At 35.5% G+C, this 27,111-nt stretch overlaps 1 protein-coding gene across 1 annotated transcript in view; it reads left to right on the top strand.

Annotated features, from left to right (window-relative positions):
* Positions 1-7,819: 7,819 nt before the first annotated feature.
* The window catches only part of LOC107721023 (zinc finger protein Helios-like), a 29,259-nt gene continuing 9,967 nt past the window's right edge, over positions 7,820-27,111 (top strand). The window contains exons 1-5 of the mRNA XM_016528876.1: positions 7,820-8,166; positions 11,125-11,173; positions 16,348-16,452; positions 20,870-21,052; positions 23,080-23,247. Of these exons, the coding sequence (XP_016384362.1) occupies positions 11,140-11,173; positions 16,348-16,452; positions 20,870-21,052; positions 23,080-23,247 (490 nt within the window). The 5' untranslated portion in view covers positions 7,820-8,166; positions 11,125-11,139. The remainder of the gene's footprint in view (positions 8,167-11,124; positions 11,174-16,347; positions 16,453-20,869; positions 21,053-23,079; positions 23,248-27,111) is intronic.

Genomic DNA, 27,111 nt, shown 5'->3' with positions numbered 1-27,111 from the left:
GCATATATATATATATATATATATATATATATATGATCAAATTAATACAGGCTTGGTGAACATAAGAGACTTCTTTCAAAGACATTAAAAAATCCTATACCAACCCCAAATTTCTGAACAGTAGTGTATTCTTATTCCTACTCTAAGCTGGCCCGTAACCAGCTAGGCCACCGAGGTCCGGTTCAAAAATAACATTTGTTCTTTGAATTACTAATTTGCTGTTAAACTCCTCATATGAATGCCTGCATGACATAATTCAGTTCAGACAGTTTGCAAGAATGTTTAACGTCCCTGTTACTAATTTGCTGTTAAACTCCTCATATGAATGCCTGCATGACATAATTCAGTTCAGACAGTTTGCAAGAATGTTTAACGTCCCTGTTATGAAAATGATCACTGCGAAACACTGCCGGAGTGAACGAGGCTGAGAGAGTTGTGAGTGAGGGCGTGGGCACAGCTAGATCCAGCTATTATAAGCGTTTTGGACTTGTCTTTTCCACTTAATTTAACACTTTAGAAAGTTAATAAAGTAGGAAGTTGCAGTTTCGAGTCATATCTTTATCTTATCTTATTTGCAAAAGATTGGAAATAATTTTGGTTTATTTTTAGTTTTTTGTTTGTTTTAGTATCAATAGTCTATAATCAATAGTAGCAACACTGCATCGCCAGCACTTAACTGAAAGCAATCAAAAAAGCCCATGGACAGGTTTTGCTGACAGGATACGACATTTGGTAAGGGAAACGCAAAAATTATCATGATATTAGGCTATCTGTCATAAACGTTATCAACGCTGTCAAAACAGTAGCATTTATCATTAGTACACACAGATCTGTAGAACAAGTAGGTTACAGAATGAAATGAAATACGCAAAAACTAGCCATGAAGAAGTCTAAGCCATGTCATTCAGTATAGTTAAATTTTCACAAATCATGCTATAAACTTTCATAAGAGCACTAGACAAAGTTATTGTAGTTATGTATTAACTACCAGTGAAATGCTTCCTATGTGCAACATTAATATGCTCGAGATGCCTCATTTAGTCAAAAGCAGGAAATGGCTTTCTCCTGTGAAAGACCTTGGGTTGTGTTCCAGTCTTGGGTATGAAGATGTTTCCTGTTTAAAAGTGCGTCAGTGACTGCGAGAGAAGTGCACCCTGATGTGCACCCTGCACACTCTCACATGCTTTCAAACATTTTCACATCTATGGCCATCCATCCTCAGGTGCAGGGCTGTGCAGAGATCCAACCTCAGTACATGTGATCTCAGTGTGGGTGTCTGAAACTCAAACCTATCTGAGGTTTTGCTTTGGTTCTCTTTCTGTGTGCAGAGACTATAAGTCTGATGACAAAAGTATCTGTGGTGAGTTAATACAGGTTGATTATGTGTGTGTGTGTGTGTGTGTGTGTGCATGCTACATGTGGCATAAACCTCACTTTTGGATATCTTCAGTTATATAAAACAACTTGTATTTTTTTTTCATTATAAAAATGCAAAAAGCTTTCTTTAGGGTGGTTTGTGAGTGTACGGTATGCATGCTTGTGTATACATAGATGTGATTTGAGTCCATCAGAACAAGATACTGGAGCAAAACAGTAGCTACATCAAATATAAAGAGCACAAATACAGTGCAAAACATCAGAAAGACTGCAGTGACAGTTGTTGTTCATACATATCTGTGTGTTTTTTATGTGTGTGCGCTTTGGGGTACAGAGGGTTGGAACTGGGGGAGGTGAGTGCAAAAAAAAAACATTCTCAATTAAAATATGAGGAAAACGAGGCCTGTGGTTTAGGCTGTTTTTCTAATCAGTGGTTTTGTGACACATTTAAGCTTGAATATGTGTTGCATGTTGTTATACGCAAATGCAGATGAAGATGAAACAAATTCCTTCGTTTCGGTTTAGAGGTAATGAGACTCCACTTCTTGTCTGAAACCAAGTTTCAAAAGTTTTTGCAACCATGATTGTCAAGCTCAATCATATGATCCACACGTTTGTCAGATTTTTACTTGGGTGTTTCATATTTTGAGACCTCTCAATCCCGATATATCCTCCTCAACTTTTTTTAAAATGAAGAATAATAAAATGCTTTTAGAAACATAAGGACTCATGCCACAGAATAGTTCTGATTATTAAAAACAGAAGGGACCACACTCATAGGTAATGCTGTAAAATCATCTGAAGAAATCGGTCGCCATAACTCAACCAGTGAACAGAGGAACCATATATATCTGTGACATTATTTTGAATCATACTGAAATCATAGAAGATGATTGTTCCAGAGAAATAGTTCATCCTAATTCAGACATCTTTTGGCTCTGTATTTCCTTTGTAAAATCCTTATTCTGTCGTCTTACCCTGATAGATAGAGACAATATAATCCTATTTTATCTATACGAGTTATGTTGGAGTGAATCTAGTTGAGAAAAATAGAGGGTAAGAGTAACAATACTGAAAGAAGTGAGATAAACTGCTGCAGGAATGAACTGGAAAGTTTATTCTAGAGTTGAAAAGACTGATTGGCAGGTAGTGAATTATGATTCTTTTTTTTTTTTGTGCCCAGTAGGAATCCAAAATGTTACTATTATTGTACAATGAACACCTTGAGGAAGAGTAATAGACTGACGGGTGTGTAATTTCATTGATTGCAGAGTACAAAAGGCTTAAAGGTCTTTAAGGCCCCTTTGTGTGTGTGTGTGTGTGTGTGTGCGCGTGCGCGTGCGTGCGTGTGTGTGTGTGTGTGTCAAAACACTAATAAGCAACTGCATGTGCTTAAACAACTGCTGTTGTAATGCACTGCAAAATTTTCATGTATTAATCTATTGGAGTGTAAGAACAAAATATCAATTTTGAGTTAACTTGATTTACATTTTATGTGGCTAACTAAAATTCTTCAAATGATAATACATTTGTTACACTTGTTTATGATTTTCACTTTTAAGGTGATTAAATAGATTTTTCAGTATTGTTGATTGTTTTTCAGTAATTACTGAATAAGTGAAAACATTTGAGCACCCACACCCTACCATAAAAAAAATATTTTTGTTCTTATTTCATAATTGTGATTGAATTGTGATCAATCTTGATCTGACACAATCAACACAACTCTAGTCCATCAACAATGAAGCTAAAAGCTGCATGTTTTAAAGTAACAAATCCATCATGTCTTAACTTCAAACCATTGCTTCTGGACAAAATACTAGTCAACAATCCATAATAACACTTCCTCCAGTGAAAAAGTCCATCCACTGTTTCACTCCTGATTTATATGAGACCACTTTTTCACTGGAGAAAGCAATATTATGGATAGAGGACTCGGTTTGAAGTTGAAACAGCTTAATGGTGGATTTGTTTCTTACAAATGAGCAGCTTTTCACGTCACAAAAAGACGTGTTCATTACTTGTGGATTATTGTGATGTCTATATCAGCTGTTTGGACTCTCATTCTGACGGCACCCATTCACTGCTGAGGATCCATTGGTGAGCAAGTGATGTAATTCTAAATTTTACAGAATATGTTCCAATAAAGAAACACTCATCTACATATTAGATGTCCTGAGGGTTTACAGCAAATTTTCATTTTTGGGTGAACTATTCCTTTTAGCTCTATTATAACCTAAGTGGAAAACATGCAACAATTTGTTCATGTTTTTAACAATACAGAATAGAATAAAAAGGCAGAAATTCAACCAAATTCAAATGTAACTATAAGAAGTTACAGTGGTGTGAAAAAGTGTTGGCCCCCTTCCTGATTTCTTCACTTTTTCACACAGGGCCATGTAGTTTTGGGTTTTGTTTTCCCTTAATAATAAAAACCTTCATTTAAAAACTGCATGTTGTGTTTACTTGTGTTATCTTTGACTAATATTTAAATTTGTTTGATGATCTGAAACATTAAAATGTGACAAACATGCAAAAAAATAAGAAATCAGGAAGGGGGCCAACACTTTTTCACACCACTGTATATTGTCTTGAGTTTATGCAGAATATTTATCAAACTTTGAATACATTGGGTGAACCTCGTTACCCACGATTAAACCAGCACAGGATGTACAATGAACTTCATGCTTCAGTTAGCACATTTGCTTTTCTATTGTCAGCATGTGCCCTGACAGTATGTACAGCGCATTTCATATCATCAACTAAATCTTTAAATCTTGTTTTCATATTATAAGCCTAATTGAAATGATATATTTTACTTCTTATATTCTTTTTGTTTTATTGTGTGTCTGATTTGTTTTCTAATTTCAATGTCCATTGTTTAAACTTACAAGTTGAAGGAAACTTGTTTTTCAACAACAACAAAAAAAGTTTGATAAAGTCTTATCTTATAAAACTGTTTTTTTGTAATGTGTAACTATATCATGACCACGATGAGCCTATAAATCAAATCTGCTGAGTTTAATTTTAGTCATCTAATTTATAGTCATCTAGTCCAGTTACAGCCTAAATTATTTACTCAAACTAAATGATTCTGACACTCACCTGAGAATCCTTGTTTGGGACTGGGGAGACATTTTACTGGCACTAAATGTATGATCATGTAGGACTGTGGAAACCATGACAGAATGAATGAGGTAATTCATGGATAGCTGAAACCTAAAGAAGAGAGAAAAGTAGACAGCAATGTAAAAAAATAAATAAATGAAAGAAAGAAAGAAAAATAAATAAAGACATAAAAGAAAGGTAGGGGTGAGGTTGGCAGAGGAGGGGGGCGTCTAACGGTTTCCCCTCTACTTCAAACAGTGCTCTTTAAACCATGGAAATTTAACCAGCAGCTTCTGAACAAAAGCAACTGATTGTTATCTGAGGGTACTTCTACAAATCAGAGAGTTGATGGTAGAGTAAACAAACAATGCAGCCTCAAAGAACACAGCTGAACACATGTAAACAGTGACCTTATTAAACTGTTCAAAGCAAATCAACTTTTGTTAATTTTCCACAAGATCACTTTTATAAATATTTGTGGGTGAGAAATGATCTCAGCCTAATTTTATAATTGTTTGCCTAGTTTTTACTGTGGTAAAATGTTTGTTTGTTTATTTGGATGGACTGATTTAGTTTGAGTTATCAAATTATTGATTAAAGGTTTTTTTTTTCCCTGTATGCATTAATAACAATAGCACAATTCCTTAAACCATTTTTTCTTACCATTTTTTTTACTGATGTAAAATGTTTTATTTTTTCATTTTCATTTATTTTTCACCTGATTTGATTTGAATTTTGATTGATCAAAATATTGATTAAACATTTTTTATTTGTGTATAAAACATAGCACAAATTCTTAAACCATTTTAAAGTTAAAAAATTTACATTGATCCAGGCATTGAACAGGTATGTTTCAGTTCACATCAGCAACTAGTTAAGGTAAGAGTGATTAGTGAAATGGAATTATAATTTTTTTGAATAAAATAAATGCAGCCCTCTTACAGTAATACATTTTAATACCCACATCTGCAATTTACTGTAAAAGAAACAATGAAAATTGGAAGTGCACAACCTTTCATGACTAATATGACCTGCTTCATTTCCTTCTGTTATAAATTATTCATTTCAGTGAAACATCTCAATGATATTCTTATGCAGATCCTAATAACCGCACTGATTCACTCTCCAAGGATGATAAAGAAAATGACAACATCATTAGTGGCGCTGGTTTCGCTGACTGTATACTTACTGAAATTACCGCTTAAAGTTTTTTTTTTTTTTAATATAAAGATCTATCTTAAAATTGTATCTGATATGTATTGTATTGATACAAATTTTAATAATGTGTGATTTCCTCAGCATTTGCAAAAAGTACTGACATCACCAGCTCTCCACAGTTCTGACAGGATTCCAACTAGGTCAGCTGTGTATTTCTCGCTCCGGTCAGTAGAGGGGGCCCAAGAGAATAATTACTGCCATTTAAACTGATGCCCACCCTGAATCTTTTTTTTAACATAAAAATCAATTTGCCTGTAATAATTGTGACTCATTTCTCACCTTCTTTCTCCCCATTAGAAATATGTTTGAAAAAACTATTTAAAGTGAAAACTATGTAGCCTAATATAGGCTAAGGAACCAGTGAAGAGGCATATAAGGATGTGTAAGGACAACAACCCAGCAGTGGTCATTACATCTAGATTCTAGAATAACCAAATATTCGTAATAAAGGCTTATATAATGTTAATAATTACAATACTTTGTTACATAAGGTGTGGATATATTATAGCATGCCACGGGGTTTGGAATAACAGGTTTAATTCCAATTTCTCTTCTTTCTTGCGTTCCTATAGATACCTAAATAGTGGAGATCATGCTAAACGCATTTTAAATGTAGTGATAAGGCGTCTAATCGATTACCGAGTGGCACTGATAGATCCGTTTCTCTGAGTCAGCCGGTCGCTCGCTGCTGTCCGTTCTGAAGATGGAGGAAGCAGGCGAAGGGAATCACTATTGCTGCGCGTCTATCGCACTGCAGTGGATACACAGTATTTAGTCGCTGTCTGGAACTCCATATCAGGTGAGATGGATGTGTGTCACCCCGTCCATTGCTAAATTTAAGCTAAAACGTACGTTGCGAATGTCAAGGGTTTCCTTTCTCTGTTTAAAGGGTTTATGCGTCTGTGTATTCTGTTTTGACAGGTCCAGGACGCGTCCGGATCAGGGTGCGAATTAAGGGGGAGTTTGACCCCACCTATTAAAGGGCTGAACCCCTCAAAACAGGTTAAAGAAAAAGGTGTGGGGCCTGAAAGTGTTTGTTCTTTTTACATGTAAGTATCCGTGCGTTTCAGCAGCGTTTTCAAGCAACGTTTTAGTAACCACAGAAGTTATTTGACAAGTTACAAGTGCGTATATTACAAATCAGAGTGCCCTAAATGTATCGCTTGCGAACAGAAATGAACCCTGCCGCTAATTGAGGTAACCATAGCAACAGGTGCTTGCTTGCGGTCTGTCCCGCATAAAACATGAATATTGTCATTATTTATGACTTGAAAATTTCGTACAGTGGTCTGCGATTGCGAAAATATTCGTCGCTATCTTTGTGAATAGTTGAAATTTAGGGGAATTAATTTTGTTCGAAAAAATGTTGGGCAATCAGTTGAGATTCAAGTTTTGGCGTCTCTAGCGCACATACAGATAACCGTAAACTAAATCTTAAAGAGGGTTTTTTTCTCCCCTCCCAATAAATAAATACATTATATATAGGCTATATATATATGATAGGGAAATCTGTATTAACGTGATACATTATAATTTTTAAGGCAAAACGATTTGTAAACAAGTACGTTAGCGCATTCGAAGTAACTTGAAATGTAACTTTGTACTTTAAAATGCTTTTGAATCATATACTTACATGGAAAACAGTAGCTACGTACTTTTAAGACCCCCTCCCCCATTATATTTAATAATTGACACCATAAACCCCCCTATAATTCGCACTTTTATCAATATTTATGACTCGTGTTTGTAGATAAATGAATGAATTGCCGCATTCTTTGCGCATTAGAAGCAATGATGCCTCTGCCAAGAGTATGCATTTAAATTGATGTGAATTAGCTTACTATCGGCTATGTGTCACATGAATGCTGATACACTGAGCTGCACATGAAGCATATAGAAAACACGCACACAGTCATCCCGCAACCTTTGACGGAGTGTCAGACAGGTGTAAATATTGGGCTCTAAGCCTGTTGTAGGCAGTTCCCATCATTTCCTTGTTTATGGCTTAATTCCCTTGGAACCGGTGGATCCAGTTGAGTAATCGCCCCAGCCTGACATGGATTGACACCAGGTGTTGAACAGGCACAGGTTTCACTTCACTATGTCAAAGCAGTTTCAGATCAGAGGAAGAAATCTAATAGTCGGGGGAAAAGCGCTTAGACGCGTGTGAAATGGAAAAGCTGACGGGCTTGTTCTGCGCAAAGGAAGTCATCAAATCATACAAACCCAAGCTTGCTTCCTAACTTTTTTTCTTCTTCTTTTTAATTTTTTTAATTTTGATGCAAGATCGTCCCCTGTTTGTGACCAATATGAACTCCAGTTGAACATGACAGTCATCAGAGGACTTCATCATCACAGTAGAGACTGAAAAGCCTCTGTCATTGGAAATAATCGATTGTTTTTACGCAAGGATTTCTTTGGACACTTATTTGCGTTTTCACAGGGGGGAGACCAAACAAAAAGGTAAACGTTTCATCTTTTATTGTTAATATCTCGTAGAGTCTTGCAGTTCAATTAAAGTCCGGAAAGACGTTTTTCTATATTATAATGCTGACAGTTAAATACTTATTTTTCCATTGTGCATTAATACTGCTACATAGCTAAAGTGACACATGTATATAAAATCTATATTAATATCTGTTTATGGGTCAATGATGTGACTCTAATTTTTGTCAGGGTCTAATAACTTTATCAACAGTTCTTGAGTACACATCCTCTATAATGAACATGTCTTAATCAAAGTCATTTTGATAATATGTCTTTCTTTCTTTCTTTACTTTCTTCCTTTTTGTGGGGCTTAAAGTCAAAAAAGTCTATATAATGTAACTGTTCGGAGACTGTAAAAATAAAAAGTAAATAAAAAGTGTCATTAAGTTCTTGAAATTATTGGTGTAATTAGTTTGGTAAGTCTTTTATTAGTATTTATTAATTAATTATTATTATTATTTTAAAAAATGAGATTATTAAAAATATATAATATTATTATTTAAAACAAAAAGTCAGTGGCATAACCAACATGCAGGAAGCCATTTTGTTTTCATGTGACAACCATAAAGCAGAGACCCCTGTAAACCCTCATTACTGTGGGTCATATATTCTTCATATATTTTGTCCTTTTTATGAAGATATTTTGCTTTGTTTAGTTCAAGTATAATAATCCATGATATTCCTCAATTTTAACTTGGAAGAATATAGGTTGAAGATTTAAATGTTATAAAACTTCAGTGAAAATAATGATAATGTGGTGCAGAAATAGTATTTTAGTAGTTTTTACTTGATGGTTACACCACATGACAATTTTAGTCATAAAATTGAATTCTTAAAAAAAAGATATTTATTTTTTAATGTGTCCAACCAATGTAATTCCAAAGAATACATTTCTAAGAACAAAGTACATGTGTTTTGCATTTGATTTTTAGCAGTTCTCTTTTTTATAATTTCAGACATCCTTATTCGTCATTGACCCATATAATGCATATAACTTCCATTAAATCTCAAAGGAGTGTAATTAGGAATAATTTTTTGAATTCGTCTGTTGATATTGAGGAATTAATAGGGGTTGGTAGTGTTATGCTGTAGTACTGGATGAAGGCTGTGTGCACACGCGTGGCCCCTGGAGAAGTGCGGCACCATACATAAGGCCAACTTCACTCCTAATGCTTTGCATGACATTTCATCACACTGTTGTTTAGTGCATTTAATTTGAGGGTTAATTTCTTCTACCAATCTGGTTGTATTTCCATATCATGAAGCTTTCATTTGTGTCTTGTTTACTTCAGAAACTTTGATCAGGGTCAGAGTATCCAGGTGCACTTTTGTGTAATGTCAGATTATTCCTTATGATTTATGGCATTTCAGGAAAGATGGTTCATGATATTGTGTGATTCCTGACTTGATGAGGGTTGTTTGGGTAGCAAAACACTAACTTTATAGTTTACTGATTTATTCGTGTTTAATGCAATATGTGCACATTATGGTTATTAATGCTTTTAAGAGTGTGCATTTTGCACAGAGAATTGTGTAAGAGTGCAGAGCAGAGAAATTATTTTATTATCATATTATTCAAACTGTTGTTTTCTGTTTTGTGCATTTATTTATTTTTTACTTAATATTAAGCTACTTAATTGGTTGACTTGATATTCCCTTAATAGGTTTAGAAATACTGTTCCAACCTAATTTGTTCGTACAAATACTAATGTCAGTGCTTTATAAGCTAAATCATAATAATTAGTTATTCAACATTTTAAAGTTGTTTAATATAGAAAATATCAGATCTCTCTTTCCAAAACTGACCCAGTGCTTGTAAATTCCCTACTCTGTGACATAAGTGAAGTTCTGTAAGAATAATTTGGGTCTTGGTTAAGAGATTTTGTACACATGCACATGGAGCCATTTGTGCACTTTCCATCTATCAGCAAAACACAAACAGCGTGCAGTCGCTCTTATTTATGATACTGTCTTAATAAACGTCATGGAATTATTTTTTTTCATTTTATTTGTCACCATTAGTGAAAATTACATTCCTCCAAGTCTGTTCTAGAGTATTAATCCAGTAAATGCATTATTAATGCTGTGATCAATTGTCTCCGTACAATTTTGAAGAATTTTTTTTTTATATTAGACTGTGCTCTAATATAAGCCTTAGGTTTATTGTTTTTGTTTACTTAAATTAAAGCTGTATAAGTTATAGAATATGTTATATCTTGGCTAAACGTGTTTCTGTCCAGCAATGAGGTTAGTTTGATATGATCTGATGGACGGTATACATCCGATGAGGCATTACTGACATTATTTTCACAGCTCACTTGCTCTGTCCAGGCATTTAATTTTAGACATATATTTCAATAGAAGGACCTGAAACTCAGTGAAAACATGGCAATTTTCACACTTTGCATGTATCTCTTTTTGCCTAACCAGGACGTTGTCACTTCCCTAATGCTTCACAAGACAATTTAGAAATGTTTTATATAAAACATGTTTAACTGTTTTGAGTATACATGGCAGTAATATAGACAGTTGCATTCAGTTCAGAAGAGCTAAAAACTGTAACAGAAAAGTTGAGGAATCGTACATTTGTGTATTTTTGCACAGCAGCTTGTTTATGTCCCAGAGATACTGGTTTGCTGATTTGGAAATGAAAAATATATTACAAAAACTGTCGACATTGAATGCCTAGTGTTTGTTGGTGTTGTATAATTTAAGATACAAATCAAATTATTATATAATTTCTTGGTCACTCCTTTCTTTTTAAAAGACATTCTTATTCTCTACATTCAATTTCACAAGATATTTAAAAACTCACAACAATTATTTAAAGAAACCTGTGGCTGTAATGTTTGTCAAATTACCATTTTTACAATAAAGTCACACAGAATAATACAGGATCCTTCATCTAATTTATAACTCATCTTCATTCCACAGTTCTGCCCCCTGAATATGGACATGGAGGCATCGAATGGCTATACTGCAAGTAAGTAAGGTTTTTTGCTTATTGCCATATTCAAGAAAATATAAGCAATCTTTATTTAGCACATAAAAAAGCATATTAAAAGGTACTTTTGAGGGATTTCATGCCTATCAAGTTAATTCAAAGTATTTTTTTTTTAACCTTTAGTTATAGTAAAAAAATGTAACGTTGGAGAGTGTTCTTTATGAATTATGTCTATTGTATGCATTTTGAGTTCGCATGCATTTGTTTATAGTTTTCCTCAGTGTTGCCTGCTATGGAATTCTTTTATGGGACAGCTAATTAAAGACATTGAAACATAAACGGAAAAATAATAGCACAGTAATAGTTTTACTGTAATCAATCAGAGCACATACAGACCTAAAATAGTCAAGCAGTTCCGCCATCACAGTGATTTTATCATATCACCTGCTTCTCTCATGCTGGGTTTGTGTATAGCACACGCTTCATTAGGTTTAGACTTGAGCACATTGATAATGCATTTTTGCTCTGACTTCTTAAAATGAGTTTCACATATTTGGATCAAGGTTTATCAAGGAATGCTTTTGGTTTGGATATCCTGGTCATCTAAAAGCTTTCATTTTTTTGCAGTGTAGACATAATTTGTTGCTTTATTTTGCATGTGTATTGATTTATTTTAGATATGCTATCTCAGTCCAGCAGCACTGTGGGAGTTGGTCTGCAGCTGTACTGTAAGCCAGTTCTGCTTTATGAATATGTGCAGTAGTCAAGCACTCTAGCTGCCCCCAAGATCCCGTTCAAAAGCTAACTGCATCGACTCTTGGCTCCTCTTGAATTTGGTTATCTGGACAGGGCTTCAGTACCAGGTGCACAGTGGTACCTCCAAGCCCGTTCACTCCCCCGGCAGATTCCCTGAGATGGAACATGCTGATAAAACAGCACTTGCAGGTGTCTTGGAAAATGAAAAGTTTACAGTTTAACTTGGTTCCAAAGGCTTTTTCCTTTCTTAAAGGGCTTGCTATATTTAAAAACATGATTGAATACTGATCCACACCTTGTTTTTGAATAGCATTATCACATTTCAGAAAAGAGTAAAAGATGAAGTGTCTTTACAGCAAAATGTAGCTTATTTTCACATCATTTACATATTTTCTTCTTTTCTTTATAACCACTTAGTGATATTTTTTTTTTCAAATTTGGGAATACATGAACAGCAGCTTGGTTTCTGTTTCCTAAAAAAGACAGTCTTAAGATTGTTCATCTCAGGTCACAGGCTAATACTTCAACCTTTTGTACAGTAAACTGCCATTGATATGCTAATAAGACCTTGTCCCCTTCAGCTTGTCCTTTTAAACAAGAGCAATTCAGTGGTGGCAGGTGGTGAGGAGTGTGAGTGGGAATGTGTTTTGTGTTTGATGTGGAAGGATGGTTTGGAGGTGTGTGGACGGACAGGATAAACCTGATCCACTCTCGAACTTTAGCATCTACGACATGCCACAACCAATCACTCTGTTTCCTGGGAGAAGTGTTCCTGTTTAAAACTCCTCTTTTTTTTGACTAGTATCGCCACTCTGACACAGAACCTGCCTCCAAGCTCCACCCCCACTACTAGAATAGAGCCAGCGGCAAACATGATGCACAAATCACTTCAGTGTCATCCAGAACTTAAAGTTAACATGAAATCCAAATGGACCATATTTATATGTATTATTTATCATATGATTCATGGGTGCATGAAAAAAACTATTTATAATTTTTAGTTAAATTGAACTTTTTCCAGTATTCAACATCCACTTTTTATGCTTCAACCAATATGTGATGAATAAAAATATCTTTTTTTCTCATTGATTATCCCGTTTCACTCTAAAATCATTATAGAAGTCACACTTGTTGCGTTTCACGTTGACTTGAACCCGTGGGCCACTATTGAAAACACCCCCAATTATTTTCCTCATCGATCCACTAAAAAATAGTGCATGGAACAGTCCTTTCTGTAGGTTGCTGTTTGATTGGTATACACACAGTTTTAGCGAATGAGTGAATCGGGATCTGATTCTGACTCAGCAGTGCCACAGGCCAGACCTGTAGTCACTCCAGTAGTCTCCAAAGGGCCTACGGATTTTCATCATGCATCACTACACGGGGGAAGATGGTAGCTTTATTAATATAAACTGTATGCTGTAGGCCGTCATTACAAAAGAGCTCTCGGGCCATCAACAATCATATGTGTGGGAATGTCAGTGTGATTTGTAGAACAAATTAAACAAAGTGGAATCATTGTAAAACTGTGAAAACCACATATTAAAGTGCATCAGAGATTGTTCATATGATAGCAAAGCCAAACACAGACTGCAAGACTGCGTAATTGGGAAGCTGGACCCAAAAAAGAAACAAATATAAAATATTTTTGCATAATTTATAATATACTACCAATTAGAAGTCAGTAAGATTTTTTTTTAAGGAAATGAATACTTTTATTCATCGAGGATGCTTTAAATAGATCAAAAGTGAGAGTAAAGACATTTATTATGTTTTCTATTAACGGTTTCTATTTCATATAAATCCTGTTCTTTTAAACATTCTATTTATCAAAGAATCCTGAAATAAAAGTATCAGGGTTTCCACAAAAAAAATACTAGGCAGTACAACTGTTTTCAACATTGATAATAATAAATGTTTCTTGAGCTGCAAATCAGCATATTAGAATGATTTCCAAAGGATCATGTGACACTGAAGACTGGGGTAATGATGCTGAAAATTCAGCTTTGCAGCAAAGGAATAAATTACAATTTTAAATATATTGCAATTAAAAGCTGTTATTTTGCATTTTAATAATATTTAGCAATATTACTGTTTTTACTGTATTTTTGATCAAATAAATGCAGCATTGGCAAGCATAAGAGAGAAAAAAACTACGTATATATAACTATAAATTCATCTAAAGACAAGTTTTAAAGACAAGCTGTGAGTCTTTAAACACGCACAGGGTAATAAACTTCAGTCTTGTAGCGTGCGCTTGACATTAGAAATGATATTTATCATGGTTCGGTTTAGATGTGGGATAAGAGAGCGGTTTCAGTCGCTACTGTACAAGAGTTTAGTTTACTCTCACAGATCTCTTTTCCTGAGAACCTTTCTCAGGCCAGGAGGCCATCGTTCTGTTATGGAAAATCCTCCCCTCGGCCGTCACTCAAATCGGAGTGGCTGCTTGTTTCCCGTTGCCAAGGGACAGCCGGTTACCTGAGATTTCCCTCAACCCCGGCACTGTAACCGGAGACGGGCTTTGGGATTGTGTCATTGGCTGCGTCTCCCTGAGTCGCTCTCCCTGTCAGAATGACAGTGTCTGTCTGCCAGCATGACAGCACAGACATCTGTCGCCTGATATACCTCAAAGGCCCTCATTTACTGATGCATTTACTTTAATCACAAATGTAAAACTTTTATAGGGCATGAAAGTTAAAATAGTTTGGGGATTGAAAAAGGACCTGTTGATTCACAAGAACAACACAGGCAAATTAATCATTAAAATGCCATGAATACTGTTTTAAAGCCCTTTGACAGACTGACTCTGCTACCCAACAAACCTGTTTGAAGGAGGGACTGACTAGATTTAGTACACTGGTTAGAGATATAGCAGCCAGTTTAACTGTGACATCTAAGGTACTTTCCAGTCATAAACGTGGAGTTCAAGGAATGATCTAAGTCGTAATACCGCCCTCGGTGGTTGTGTGTATGCATAATGCAGACATTAAGAGCCGTCTAATGTTGTTGCTGTTGTATTGAGTGTTTGGCTCTGAAGGGGTCAGTGGGTAACGGGATCAGGGAGCAGGAATCGCGCTGAAGCCGTATTATTTCCCGAAGCCGGTGTGTGGCGGGTGCAGAGAGATGAGGAAATCCAATCTGAATCTTAAGGATGTGGCTGAAAGCTTAACAAGCTCTCCCCACATGAAATGATGGCACACTGTCTCTGTAAACTGAAGTGTTGAGCTGGTCACTGACCCTAGAGAAATTTCAGCTCTCGTAACAGAGATGGGTGCTATTAAAAGCAGTTAGTGTATACAGTACCTGAAAACCATTGGATATGTTGCTCTCCTTTACCAAGTTATCAATGAGTATTATGAAGGATCATTTTAAATGGATATCTCTTAGAGTATTAAAAAGTGCAGAAACTGAATATAAGCAGTTGTTGTGTGAATTAATCAGTCAGGTTGATTCAGTCATTTTGCTATTTTATAAATATAATTTTAAATATTAAATCATATTTCGAGTCAAATACAAATATGTATTCATTCATCATTTTTTTATGAGTGAATCCATTTATTTAGATGGACCACAGCTTACCTGAAAAAAGCATGTTTAATTCAGTAACTGTATTATATTATATAAATATTTTATATGCATTATTACATTATGTGTCAGTATTATATAATACAATTAAAAACATTCAGTTCAATAAATCAGTTAATTTAGATTAGCTATAACGTTAACCACATTTCTTAGTTTATCTGACTTTTTTTTTTTTTGTATATTTAAGTTTTAGAGTAGTAAATAGGAAGCAGACTACAGTAGATTTGGGTTTTAAACAGAAGGCTACATGGTTTTATTAAGCACATTCATCTTTCTTCTAGATGATATACAGTAGTCAACATTTGAAGTGGATCGAAAAAGTTCATCAAAGTTGTCCTAAGACAAGAACGCATTTAGGTTTTAGGTTTTAGGACAACTTTGATGAAAAGTTTTGATCCACTTCAAAAGTTGACTACTGTAGTCCTGACATGTAAAAAATAACATTATGTTATGAGTGGTATACAATACAGTGACTAAGTGAGTGACTATACAATACTGTGACTAAGTAAATGTGTTTCACTTGATATATTGTGTGAACACTGTATCAACCAATCACCATCTCAGATCAGAACAGTAATAGAGTTGTAAACAGTAGATTGCTGTAAAAAGTATTTAAAAAACAGTATTCAGTAGGAAGTTTTGAACAGTAAAGTACAGTTGAAAGTATATTTGAGTAATAAATGACAGTACGAAATAAATCTAGAAGAGTTTTTGTTGCAGTTATCCTTTATTCAGTTTCTTCTTTGACTGATAATCTCCAAGTGCAGTGATTATGAAAGGTCTTCCTTGAACTGTCTGCTTGTGTAGATCTGAGTTCAGAGCTGCATTTGGCGATGTCCTCAGTGCACTTGTTTCTGTCTGTCTCCTAGGTAACGGCGACTGCTCTCCCAGGAAGGAGAACTCGAGAATGCTGGTGGACCTGTCGACCAGCACACCCAATGGCCAACATTCCCAAAGTCCTAATTCCCCTGCTGGTGAGTAGGCCTGTCAAGTCCACTCCCAGCAATACATGTTTTCATTTGACTTTCTTAGATGTGGTGCATTGATTAGATTATCTTAAAGGGATAGTTCACCCAAAATGACGTTTCTATTATGTAGCCTACTCACCCTCATGCACTCTCAGACAAAAGCATTACCCTAAGGTACAAAAGCGAAAAGGTACTCATATGTACTTTATAAGGTTTATTTTTAAAGTACCATTTAAGGTACTAATATGTACCATTTGTTGGGGGGTGGGGGGTACAAAGACCTTTTAGCTTTTGTACCTTAGGGTACCGTCCCAGTGACAGCTTTGTACCTTATTCCGAAACTGTATGACATTTCTTTCTTTTCGTGCCACACAAAAGATGATAACTGGAGCTTTTTAAGCTTCATGACTGGAGCTTTTTAAGCTTCAAAAAGGAAGCAAAGTTCTGAAATGTAGGCCATATGACTATATCTAATGTCTTCCAAATTATATAATATCTTTATGTGAGGAAAAGGACCAAATTTCAGTCATTATTCAATGAAAACATCTCTCACAAACACGCCAAGGAGATCTAAGGCAGAAGAAACGATATCTGTTTTACAAGTGAATCGTTCTTTTGACTTAGATTTTAAGGAATCACTGATTCAGTTAATAAAACTTGTTTTGAATGATTTGAATCAACTCATTGACTCAGTTGCAGCAGTTGTCATGTTAACAACGTACTAAAGGAGGAAGATTATCAGTAAATGCTGAATTGATCTGTTTTTCACACAAAGCTTTTATATGGCTTCAGAACATTTTAAATATAGCACTTAAGTCATATTTACATATTTTTAGTGCCTGAAATAAGACAGTAAATGATGACAGAATTGTCATGTTTGGTTAACAATCCCTTTAGCATTAGAATAAGAAGTACAGTATCACACTTTCTATTGCAAAAGATCTGAAAAAGGAGAAATGAGTGAGCATCAGCTTGCAAGGGACAGAGGAAGGACCTTTATCTTGCAGTATAAAAAATAGAAGTTGCAGCTTTATCTGTGATCTGACGGGATAGACCCAGTCTGTGACATGTCCCTTCCTCAAAATCAACTGCTGGTTTGATGGAGGGCTCGTCAGCATGAGCGTGCATACTGAGAAAAGGGAAGCACTCGCCACTGAAGATGGAGGTGCAGACCATGATCCCAGATGGAGATTGTTCTTCTAGATAATTTATTGGTCATGTTGCACAGGACGTTGAGAAACATGTTACCTTAGATTTTAAGGAATCACTGATTCAGTTAATAAAACTTGTTTTGAATGATTTGAATCAACTCATTGACTCAGTTGCAGCAGTTGTCATGTTAACAACGTACTAAAGGAGGAAGATTATCAGTAAATGCTGAATTGATCTGTTTTTCACACAAAGCTTTTATATGGCTTCAGAACATTTTAAATATAGCACTTAAGTCATATTTACATATTTTTAGTGCCTGAAATAAGACAGTAAATGATGACAGAATTGTCATGTTTGGTTAACAATCCCTTTAGCATTAGAATAAGAAGTACAGTATCACACTTTCTATTGCAAAAGATCTGAAAAAGGAGAAATGAGTGAGCATCAGCTTGCAAGGGACAGAGGAAGGACCTTTATCTTGCAGTATAAAAAATAGAAGTTGCAGCTTTATCTGTGATCTGACGGGATAGACCCAGTCTGTGACATGTCCCTTCCTCAAAATCAACTGCTGGTTTGATGGAGGGCTCGTCAGCATGAGCGTGCATACTGAGAAAAGGGAAGCACTCGCCACTGAAGATGGAGGTGCAGACCATGATCCCAGATGGAGATTGTTCTTCTAGATAATTTATTGGTCATGTTGCACAGGACGTTGAGAAACATGTTACTGGGTAAAGAGAAGTCTAATCTACACATTTGGTTTAGTTAACCCCAAGCTTGCACTTGGAGGTGGAGGGATGCACAGACTCGAATATATCATTCTGTGCAGAAATTACTCAAAGGATAATTTAATATTCAAGGTTTAGACATTGCCTTTTGCCATAAGAACTTTCAGCAAATGTGAAATTTAATAGAAAAAATTATTAATGCATCTATGTCAGTTTACTCTGCTTTTGTCATGTGAGCCTGTTAGCCGCTGGCTCGGGTGTATGTATCCTCAGCACTGAGTGCGTTTTGTTCTCATTCATTTCCTTTGATCAGTTGAAGATGAGAATGCTAAAGGATTCTTTATGTTGTCCCGGCAACCATTTCAAGTTCACTCAGCTGCAGCCATCATAAACACTCTATAACGTGTATGCTAGAGATAGTTAAACCACAGGCAGCTGTTTTCTGAGGTCAGTGATTGACAGAATGGACATAGAAATTGGAAAAAACGTCTCTCGACACATTAAGGTAATGGTGTTAGATTGTGATGCGTTGACAGGATTGCACCGCATTTGCATTTGTTAGTATAGAGCAAGTTTTTATTTTGTGCACTGAGGCTTGCCATTCTTCATGCGAGTCATACGTGTTTCATAAGTGAAGATCTCTTGTGCAATATTAAGCAAGTACGCTTGTAATACTTCGTTGGAAGTGCCAGCGGGTGAAGTTAGGGTTATCGTGTGGCACTGCCACACAGCACTTATCTTTCAAAAGCTCTGTGAACCTGCATGTTATCGTGTGTAAACAGTTTCTAGCCCGAGATATTCAAACAGATGTTTGATACATTTGACAGTAATTTTGCTAGTCGTTGTTCTTATATGTATAGCTTTATTTGGAAGGGATTTTCTAAACTAATTTGAATGGAATGGGGGTCTTATTAGTTAACACCAGGGTGGGAGTGTGTATTGGATGAGGGCGTTTCAGTAGGTCATGTGCTCTAAAATGTGCCATTTAAAAAAATGTTTTAATTATAATGGTTTTTATACCAATTATTACAAATTATACCTAAATATTTTTTGGAATAATTAAGATTTATAACTTATAATTAACATTTATATATAGTTTGGAATAATTAAGATTTTTTAAAATGTTTTTGAAAGAAGTCTTTTATGCTTATTTATTCATTTATTTGATCAAAAGTACAATAAAAACTGTAATATTGTGAAATATTATTAGAATTTAAATAAACTGTTTTCTTTTTTAAGATACTTAAAAATTTATAATTTATTCCTGTGATGGGAAAGATGAATTCTCAGCAGCCATTACTCCAGTCTTCAGCATCACGAGCCTTCTGATATGCTATATATAATATAATATAATATAATATAATATAATATAATATACTTAATAGATGAATTAATGGAGTTTACCTCACAATCAGACTGATTAGACTTTACTTATAGATTTAATAAATTTTTCTTTCTACATTTAATAGGATGAGTACTTGAGTCATCAGCTGTTTTACCTAGAATTACAAGTTGGCAAAAAGGAAAATCCATAATGAGGTTGCACTATGGTGCACAATTTAGCCTTAGTTACAGTATTCCAAGGTCAATACAAATCAGGAGAAGTCAAAAAAGTGGGTAATTTGCTTCGTAATTTTTACCAAGATTGCTTGAGGGGAAAAAATGCAATTCTGACAAGAATAAAATCACAGAGTTTGTTTGTGAAACACACATTTACGTCCTCAGGGAAAACTAGTCTCATCCGAATAGCGTTTATGAGTGATATTGCTCTGTTGTGAGCGTCTGCAAAGATTGGGAACTGCTGACCTTTTTTAGGGGGATCAGAGAGATTTCAGTCATACTCGCAGACTGTGACTCAAATCTAGTGAAGCAGCAGAGCGCTTTGCCTGAGGGACAACAATCATACAGACGGGAAAGACGGAGGTGAATCAAAGCTTAGTCTTAAGCTCTCGCCCAGAGATTAAACTGACGGTAAAATTACAAACAGGTTTGTCTGGATGGCACAGAAAGCTGCCTGCTCTTTTTCCACCTGTCGTGAAACCTGGAGAGTGTGCGTGGTTGAGACGGAAAACTTGAGGGCCAGGCTGTAGCGTGTTTACGTGTCGCTATGTGTTTATACGTCCCTTTACATGTCTATTTTTGTCACGCTCTGTGTGTCTGCGCATGTGGGGGTGGCCTCCCTGGAGGTGCTTGACAGCCTGCGCGCTGCGATAAATGGAGAGGCTCACTCAGTTCAGACCAAAGCGCTGGCCCACCTCCTCTAAACTGTCTCCCACTGTCAGTCATGTAGAACTCCACCTGCCCACCGTTTGCCTTGCTACCCTAGAGACTGCAGCTGCGTCTGCCTTTTTTTCCTGTTTGCTGTCATCCCGATGCTGTTATCGTGTTGGAGGACAGATTTCTTGGTCACTGTGCTGTCATAGTAACCAGTGATTTCAAAAGAGTATTAATTAACACTTATTAATTAATAAGTGGGCGATGAAGACTGACTTTTGTGGTGTGTAATGGTTGAAAACTTGTTTAAAAGCTTGAATGTTTTCTTACAGCACGCACAATCAAACAGGAGGAAGGTACTGAGGAGGAGACAGAGAGAAGGCCGGATGAGGCGGGTCACAGCGGTGAAGAAGGCTCTGGATTGGAGGAGCCCATGATTGACAGCCCAAATAACTTACAAGATGCTGGGCCAGGAACAGAAGTGCAAAGTGAGACGGGGATAGGACTGCCAAATGGTAAATATAATGGTAAATATGATCAAATATAAATTATATTAAAAATATTTAGCAAAATGACTTTCCAAATTCCAAATATCAATGAAATGTGTGTGTCTGTGTGTGTGTGTGTGTGTTTATAGTCAGAATATATTTCAGTCAGAATACATAAGCGTAATCATAAATGAAATGAAAGTGTGGTAACCCTAAATAAAATGGAGGTTTAAAAGATTAAATATACTTTATATATTTTTTAAAGATAAGTAGGCCAATATTTATTTTATAAAAGAAAAATATATATTTTAATTTTAATTATATCTTGTCCATCTTATGAAAAGCACCATAATCCAACAATTCAAAGTGCAATTTATTTGGCTAAATTGATTGTGACACTTCTCAAGTAAGTTTCGACGGAACACATTTCACTGACTTCCCATTAAAATAGCAAAACCCTTTCGTGACCAAGGCTTGTCACTCATGCGTTCTTCCTTTTTTCAGTGTTAAAAGGGTGTGGAGCGGGTAGCTGTTCTGTAAGAAGACAATAGTTAAGACTAGGAATTATTCTCAGGGAAAACATCCCAGGAATCCTCCACAACCTGTTCCCAAGCCCTGGGCTGACGTTGATACTGCCATACAACACGCTAACAGGACAGGGTCATATTTCACTTTTCCAGGCTTTCATCTCCGCTCACAATGAGAAAACGTTCAACTAATCAATCCATGGCAACATCCTGGTGCTCAAGTTGGGGTTAGAGAAACTGATGATTGAACTTTTTATGTGTCCATCAAATGAGAGTCACAGGCTATATTTAGAGCAGGTGCTCACGCAGCAGGTGTAATACATGAGTAATCCAATTAAATAATTCATCATAATTAGGTGTATAATCAACAAAGAATTGTATCCAATAGATTTAGCAGTTATCATACTAGATTCTTTAGATCCTTAGAAGTGCTCATCTTGTGGCAGTGGCAACGATGGAGGTCACATGGTATCATTTACGTAATACTATGTTTAACCAACAGCTAGTGCGCGTTATTCTGTGGTGGCAATAGAGCTGGGTGATACACCTAAAATGTATATATAATTTATTTTTTAAACTTTCTTCTGTTATTAAAATGTATTTGTGTAACTGTGTGTATATTTACTCAAAACAACTATTTAAAAAGATGAATCTTTTCAATCAGAGAAACATTATTTCAACCAAACAGTCATTTTAGCCAAGTAAACTCAAAATCTATGTGCAATTAAGAAGGAAAAGACAACAAAAATATAGATACCTTTCAAGTTCAAGACATGCTTTCAAATTTTTTTTTTTTTACTAAATGTACTACCTTTCAAAATCTTCTGTACGATTTTGAAAAATGTTTTTGAAAAGTATTTTCAGTAAAAACAATAATATTGTGAAATATTAGTACAATTTAAAATACATGTTTTATATTTTAATATATTTTAAAATGTATACGTGTGAGGGTGAAGCTGAATTTTCCAAGTAATTTTTAATTTTATTTATATTCACCTATGTAACCAGCAGTATATATGCAAATACCTTGAGATTTTTTTGTGAATCTTTTGGGTGATGACAAATGATATTGAATCAGACAGTTTGAAACATTTCGTTAAAATGAATCAAACTCCATATTTAAGATATGCAGACATTTTGGCTTCAGAAATGGGCAGATGGTTGTTTACATTTTAATATGAAAAAGGCCACACTACGAGTGAGTGATGGTGCTAACGAGTTTTTTTAAATAGACTGATTCTTGTAAATACATTTTACAAATATTACACCATTTTTTTCCATTGAAGTTTATATCAAAGCCGCTATTGAAATGTCTCAATGTTGCTTCATTTTATATTTTTATATTCAATTTATCAGCCAACCCCTAGTGGAAACAGCAGTCCCTGCATGTGCTGCATGGTAAAAAAGTCTATATAAAGACAGCAACACTGAAAACACTACAGTATTTATATGTTTTTTAAACATTAGCTCAACCAGTGATTAGCATGTGTCTCTTGTTCGTGACTCTTTTCATCCTCTGTCCATCAGGTGACCGGCCGTTCCAGTGTAACCAGTGTGGGGTTTCATTCACTCAAAAGGGCAACCTACTGAGACACATCAAACTCCACACGGCAGAGAAGCCCTTCAAATGCCCGTTCTGCAGCTATGCTTGCCGCCGCCGTGATGCCCTGAGCGGACATCTGCGCACACACTCAGGTCAGGCTCCCACAGCTCTATGCAATTGCTATAAGAAGACACATTTATGGGCAGTTGTGTGGTGTTAATGTGTGCCATAGCCTAGAAAACAATTGCGGTTCTGTGACCGCAGCTGACATGCTCTGGAAAAACCGAACAGAGCTGTTCTGTCCTGAGGGAGGTGTATAGAGCAAACACTTCTGTGAGGCCACCTAGGACATGCTGTTGTGTTGCCTGCAAGTCTTGCGCTTCACCAAAGGAAATGCTCTCTGTCAACCAAAGGGAAGTGTCGCTTTGGTGAAGCATCACTCTCTAACCCAGTTTCATATCAGCCCACCATCAGTTGTCTAGTCCTCATCATTGAAGATCCGGGTCATATGATACCATCAGCGTTCGGCTCGGAACTTCACGAGCTGTCACTCAGGGACGGCTTGGTTGAAATGCACAGGGAGAGCAGGAGCGACCTATCACTCTCATCGTGTTTTTCTGCCTTTCTTCGACTTTTGTCATTTCCTGTTTTGCAGCTCTAATCACAGCGCAGGGATAGCACAGTTTTTAGGCAGGGCAGCTGATGTCTGTGGTGTCCTGTTTTTGTGGGCAGAATATATGAAATAATTCTTAAAGACATAGCTACATTTTGGTTTCCCATATGCGCTGATGGTCACAGGTTTTAGGGCTGATGACCACTATGTTTTTGTTCACACAATTGACTGAATTTGCTTCTCATGATTTTAAAAACCATTTGATCTAAATATGTGACCCTGGACCACAAAACTAGTCATAAGGGTCAATTCGAAACTGATATTTATACATCATCTGAAAGCTGAATAAATAAGCTTTCCATTGATGTATGGTTTGTTAGGATAGGATCATATTTGGCCGAGATACAACTATTTGAAAATCTGGAATCTGAGGGTGCAAAAAAATAAAAATATTGAGAAAATCACCTTTAAAGTTGTCCAAATTAAGTTCTTAGCAATGCATATTACTAATCAAAAATTAAGTTTTAATATATTTACAGTAGGAAATTTATAACATATCTTCATGGAACATGATCTTTACTTAATATCCTAATGATTTTTGGCATAAAAGCAAAATCCATCATTTTGACCCATACAATGTATTTTTCACTATTGCTACAAATATACCCCAGCGACTTAAGACTGGTTTTGTTGTCCAGGGTCACATATATGTGCTTAAATATTTTAAATTAGTCTTGATCTTGAAATTGATATAATTATATACTAAATACAATCCCGTTGTGCATTTTAAAATATTTTTGTTTAATTTATTTGATTAAAAATACTGTAAAAGCAGTAATATTGTAAAATATTATTTCTATTTTAATATATTGTAAAATGTAATTTATTCCTGTGATGCAGAGCTGAAATTTCAGCAGCCATTACTCAAGTCTTTAGTGTTACATAATCCTTCAAAAATCATTATAATATGCTGATTTTGGTAATTCAAAAGATTATAAATGTCACTTTTGATCGATTTAAATCGGCATTACTGAATAAATGTATAAAAAGAACGAATACAGTCTTGCTAACCACAAACTTTTTAACGGTAAATTGTGCCTATGCACGAATTTCTTTACAAAACATTTAAATGTAAAACTTTTTTTTGGTCACTAAGTTCCTCCGTTTGTCTTATTTCATAGTTGTGTTGACTATTCAATCGTAGTCATGATACAGATTGAGTAGGTGTATCCAGCCTGGTAGTATAGATTCTCCATCATTTAATAACTAACTAACTAACTATGCAAAATGTGTGGTGTGTGTGTGTGTTGTGGTCTATCATATTGATATCAAATGTCAGTGTGAGAACTTTTACCACCAAAGCCCACGCACCAAACTACCTCAGCATATAAACGTTTGTGGCCGATGAGAGTCATTAACTCATTTGCATTTCCTTTTCTATAGGCTTAGTAAGGAGATGCCACAAGAAAGCTTTGTTCTACCACAGTGTGAGACATGTAGTTGTTGCTGGAGCCATTTTAATGAGTAATTCAAGGACTTAAGCAATGCCGACCAGGGTGGTCTCGCCCTTTTTGCCGTAAGTCCATCCCCGCTCCTCAGTGACCTGTCCGCCTTCCCGCCAGCCACCTCAGTTGGAGCGGAATGGGAGTGACTTTGCAGGTCTTGGGCAGCGGGCGCCACATGAAGGGCCTCTTCCTTTCTGGCCCTTGGCAACAGGAGGATTGGTGGCAAACAGCCCAGGAAAGTTAAGTTAAGAGGGAGTAAAATCGTGCAAAACTTTGGCTATCCGATCGTTGACAAACGCCTGTCACTGGAATCCATATGCATGCACGCAGACCACAGACGTGCTCTAAAAGATGAAACTGAAACAGCATATGTTGCACCACAGTTTTAGGCGTGTCATAATGTTGGTGACTTTGCTCTGGGTTGCTTTTTGGCAGCTTAGTAAAATAGGAAATGTGATGTGAGTGGCTAACGTTTGATTCAGGGAGTGGATGCTTTAAGCTGGGTTCATGTTTAACTACCAGTTGAGTAACTTGAGCACTTCTGCTGATGCTCTACAATTGATAGACATTTACTTGAAATGAAATGTCATCCTCATCTCACTGTTTCCTGTTTTCAACCCGAATGGATGCGGTTTAGAGGGCTTTAATGCAGCACTATATGTGCATGAATTTGCATTTGAATAAGTGCTTAGACAGGGATTTTTTTTTTCTGAATCGTCCAAACTTTGCTATAGGAACTCATAGGGTTTTGAACAGCTGCTATTAATCGATAAAACTGCTTGTTGCATTTCTTTCACACCGTACAAGTTCGAATCTTTCTCTTCATCACATATTAGCATGATTGCCTGTCCCAGACTTTGCAGTTTGCAGGTGTTTGTGACAGTTCATTGAACCAAACAATTCAGTTCTCTTTTTTTTTTCCATTTATAGTGTAGATTTGTCAGTGTGGATTCACTATATCCTCTGCCTGTCTGCTCCAAACCATTTCTGATGTGCTGTCATGCGCACAAGTAAATTTTTAAAACCTCCTGTTTATTATTAAAAAATTTGTTTAATGTTTTTACAGTCACCCACTGACATATAAAGACCCCAAAATTAAAAAACTAAAGACTGTTTAAATGTAGTAATAATAATAAGCAAACTTAAGCATTCTTCACAGTTGATATGGTGTGACAGTTCACGTGAATGCCATATAAGCATATAAATGTATATTTTATGTGTATCTTTATATTATTTTATATATTTTTATTTTCTTCTAATATTATATATTCTAATATTATAAATTGATAATCATTTGTATATGAAGAAAATTCATAAATAATAAATAATATTATATATTATTTTATATGTAAATAATATCATATAACAATATTTTTAATTCTTTTTTAAATATTTTTGTTTTTTATTTTTCTATAAATAAAATAAAGTATTTTATTTTATATTATTTATATTTATTTTAAAATAATATTGTAAAATATTTAGTTTATTTTTTATTTTTATGAATAAAATACAGTTTATAAATTATTTTATATAATTATTATTTTATATAACACTATTGTATTTTAATATTTTAACATTTAAAAAATATATATATTTTGTTCTATTTTTAAATTAGAGCTTAGTTACACTAAACAATTTCAACCCACTGAATCTGAAACTTCAGTGAATTAATTGGTTTATGATACATTGTATTCCAGGCGGACCGAAGCTATTTTTTTCTGTTGCTGTAATCCATCCTTTCCCACAAAAGTGACAGGGCCTCTGTTGTTTGACATGCGTTCTACATGTGAAAGGTCACTTCACAGCATCTCAGTCAGTAGCTGTGTCACTTTCACTGTTTGCTTCAGACTGAAAGCACTATGGCGCTTTGAAGAGGGTTACCGAAAAGTGTAGGGGGT

This window comes from Sinocyclocheilus rhinocerous, unplaced genomic scaffold (genome assembly GCF_001515625.1).
Source record: "Sinocyclocheilus rhinocerous isolate Xijiao unplaced genomic scaffold, SAMN03320098_v1.1 scaffold1202, whole genome shotgun sequence".
NCBI classification, from domain to species: Eukaryota; Metazoa; Chordata; class Actinopteri; order Cypriniformes; family Cyprinidae; genus Sinocyclocheilus; species Sinocyclocheilus rhinocerous.
This window is presented reverse-complemented; position numbering and strand designations above follow the sequence as displayed.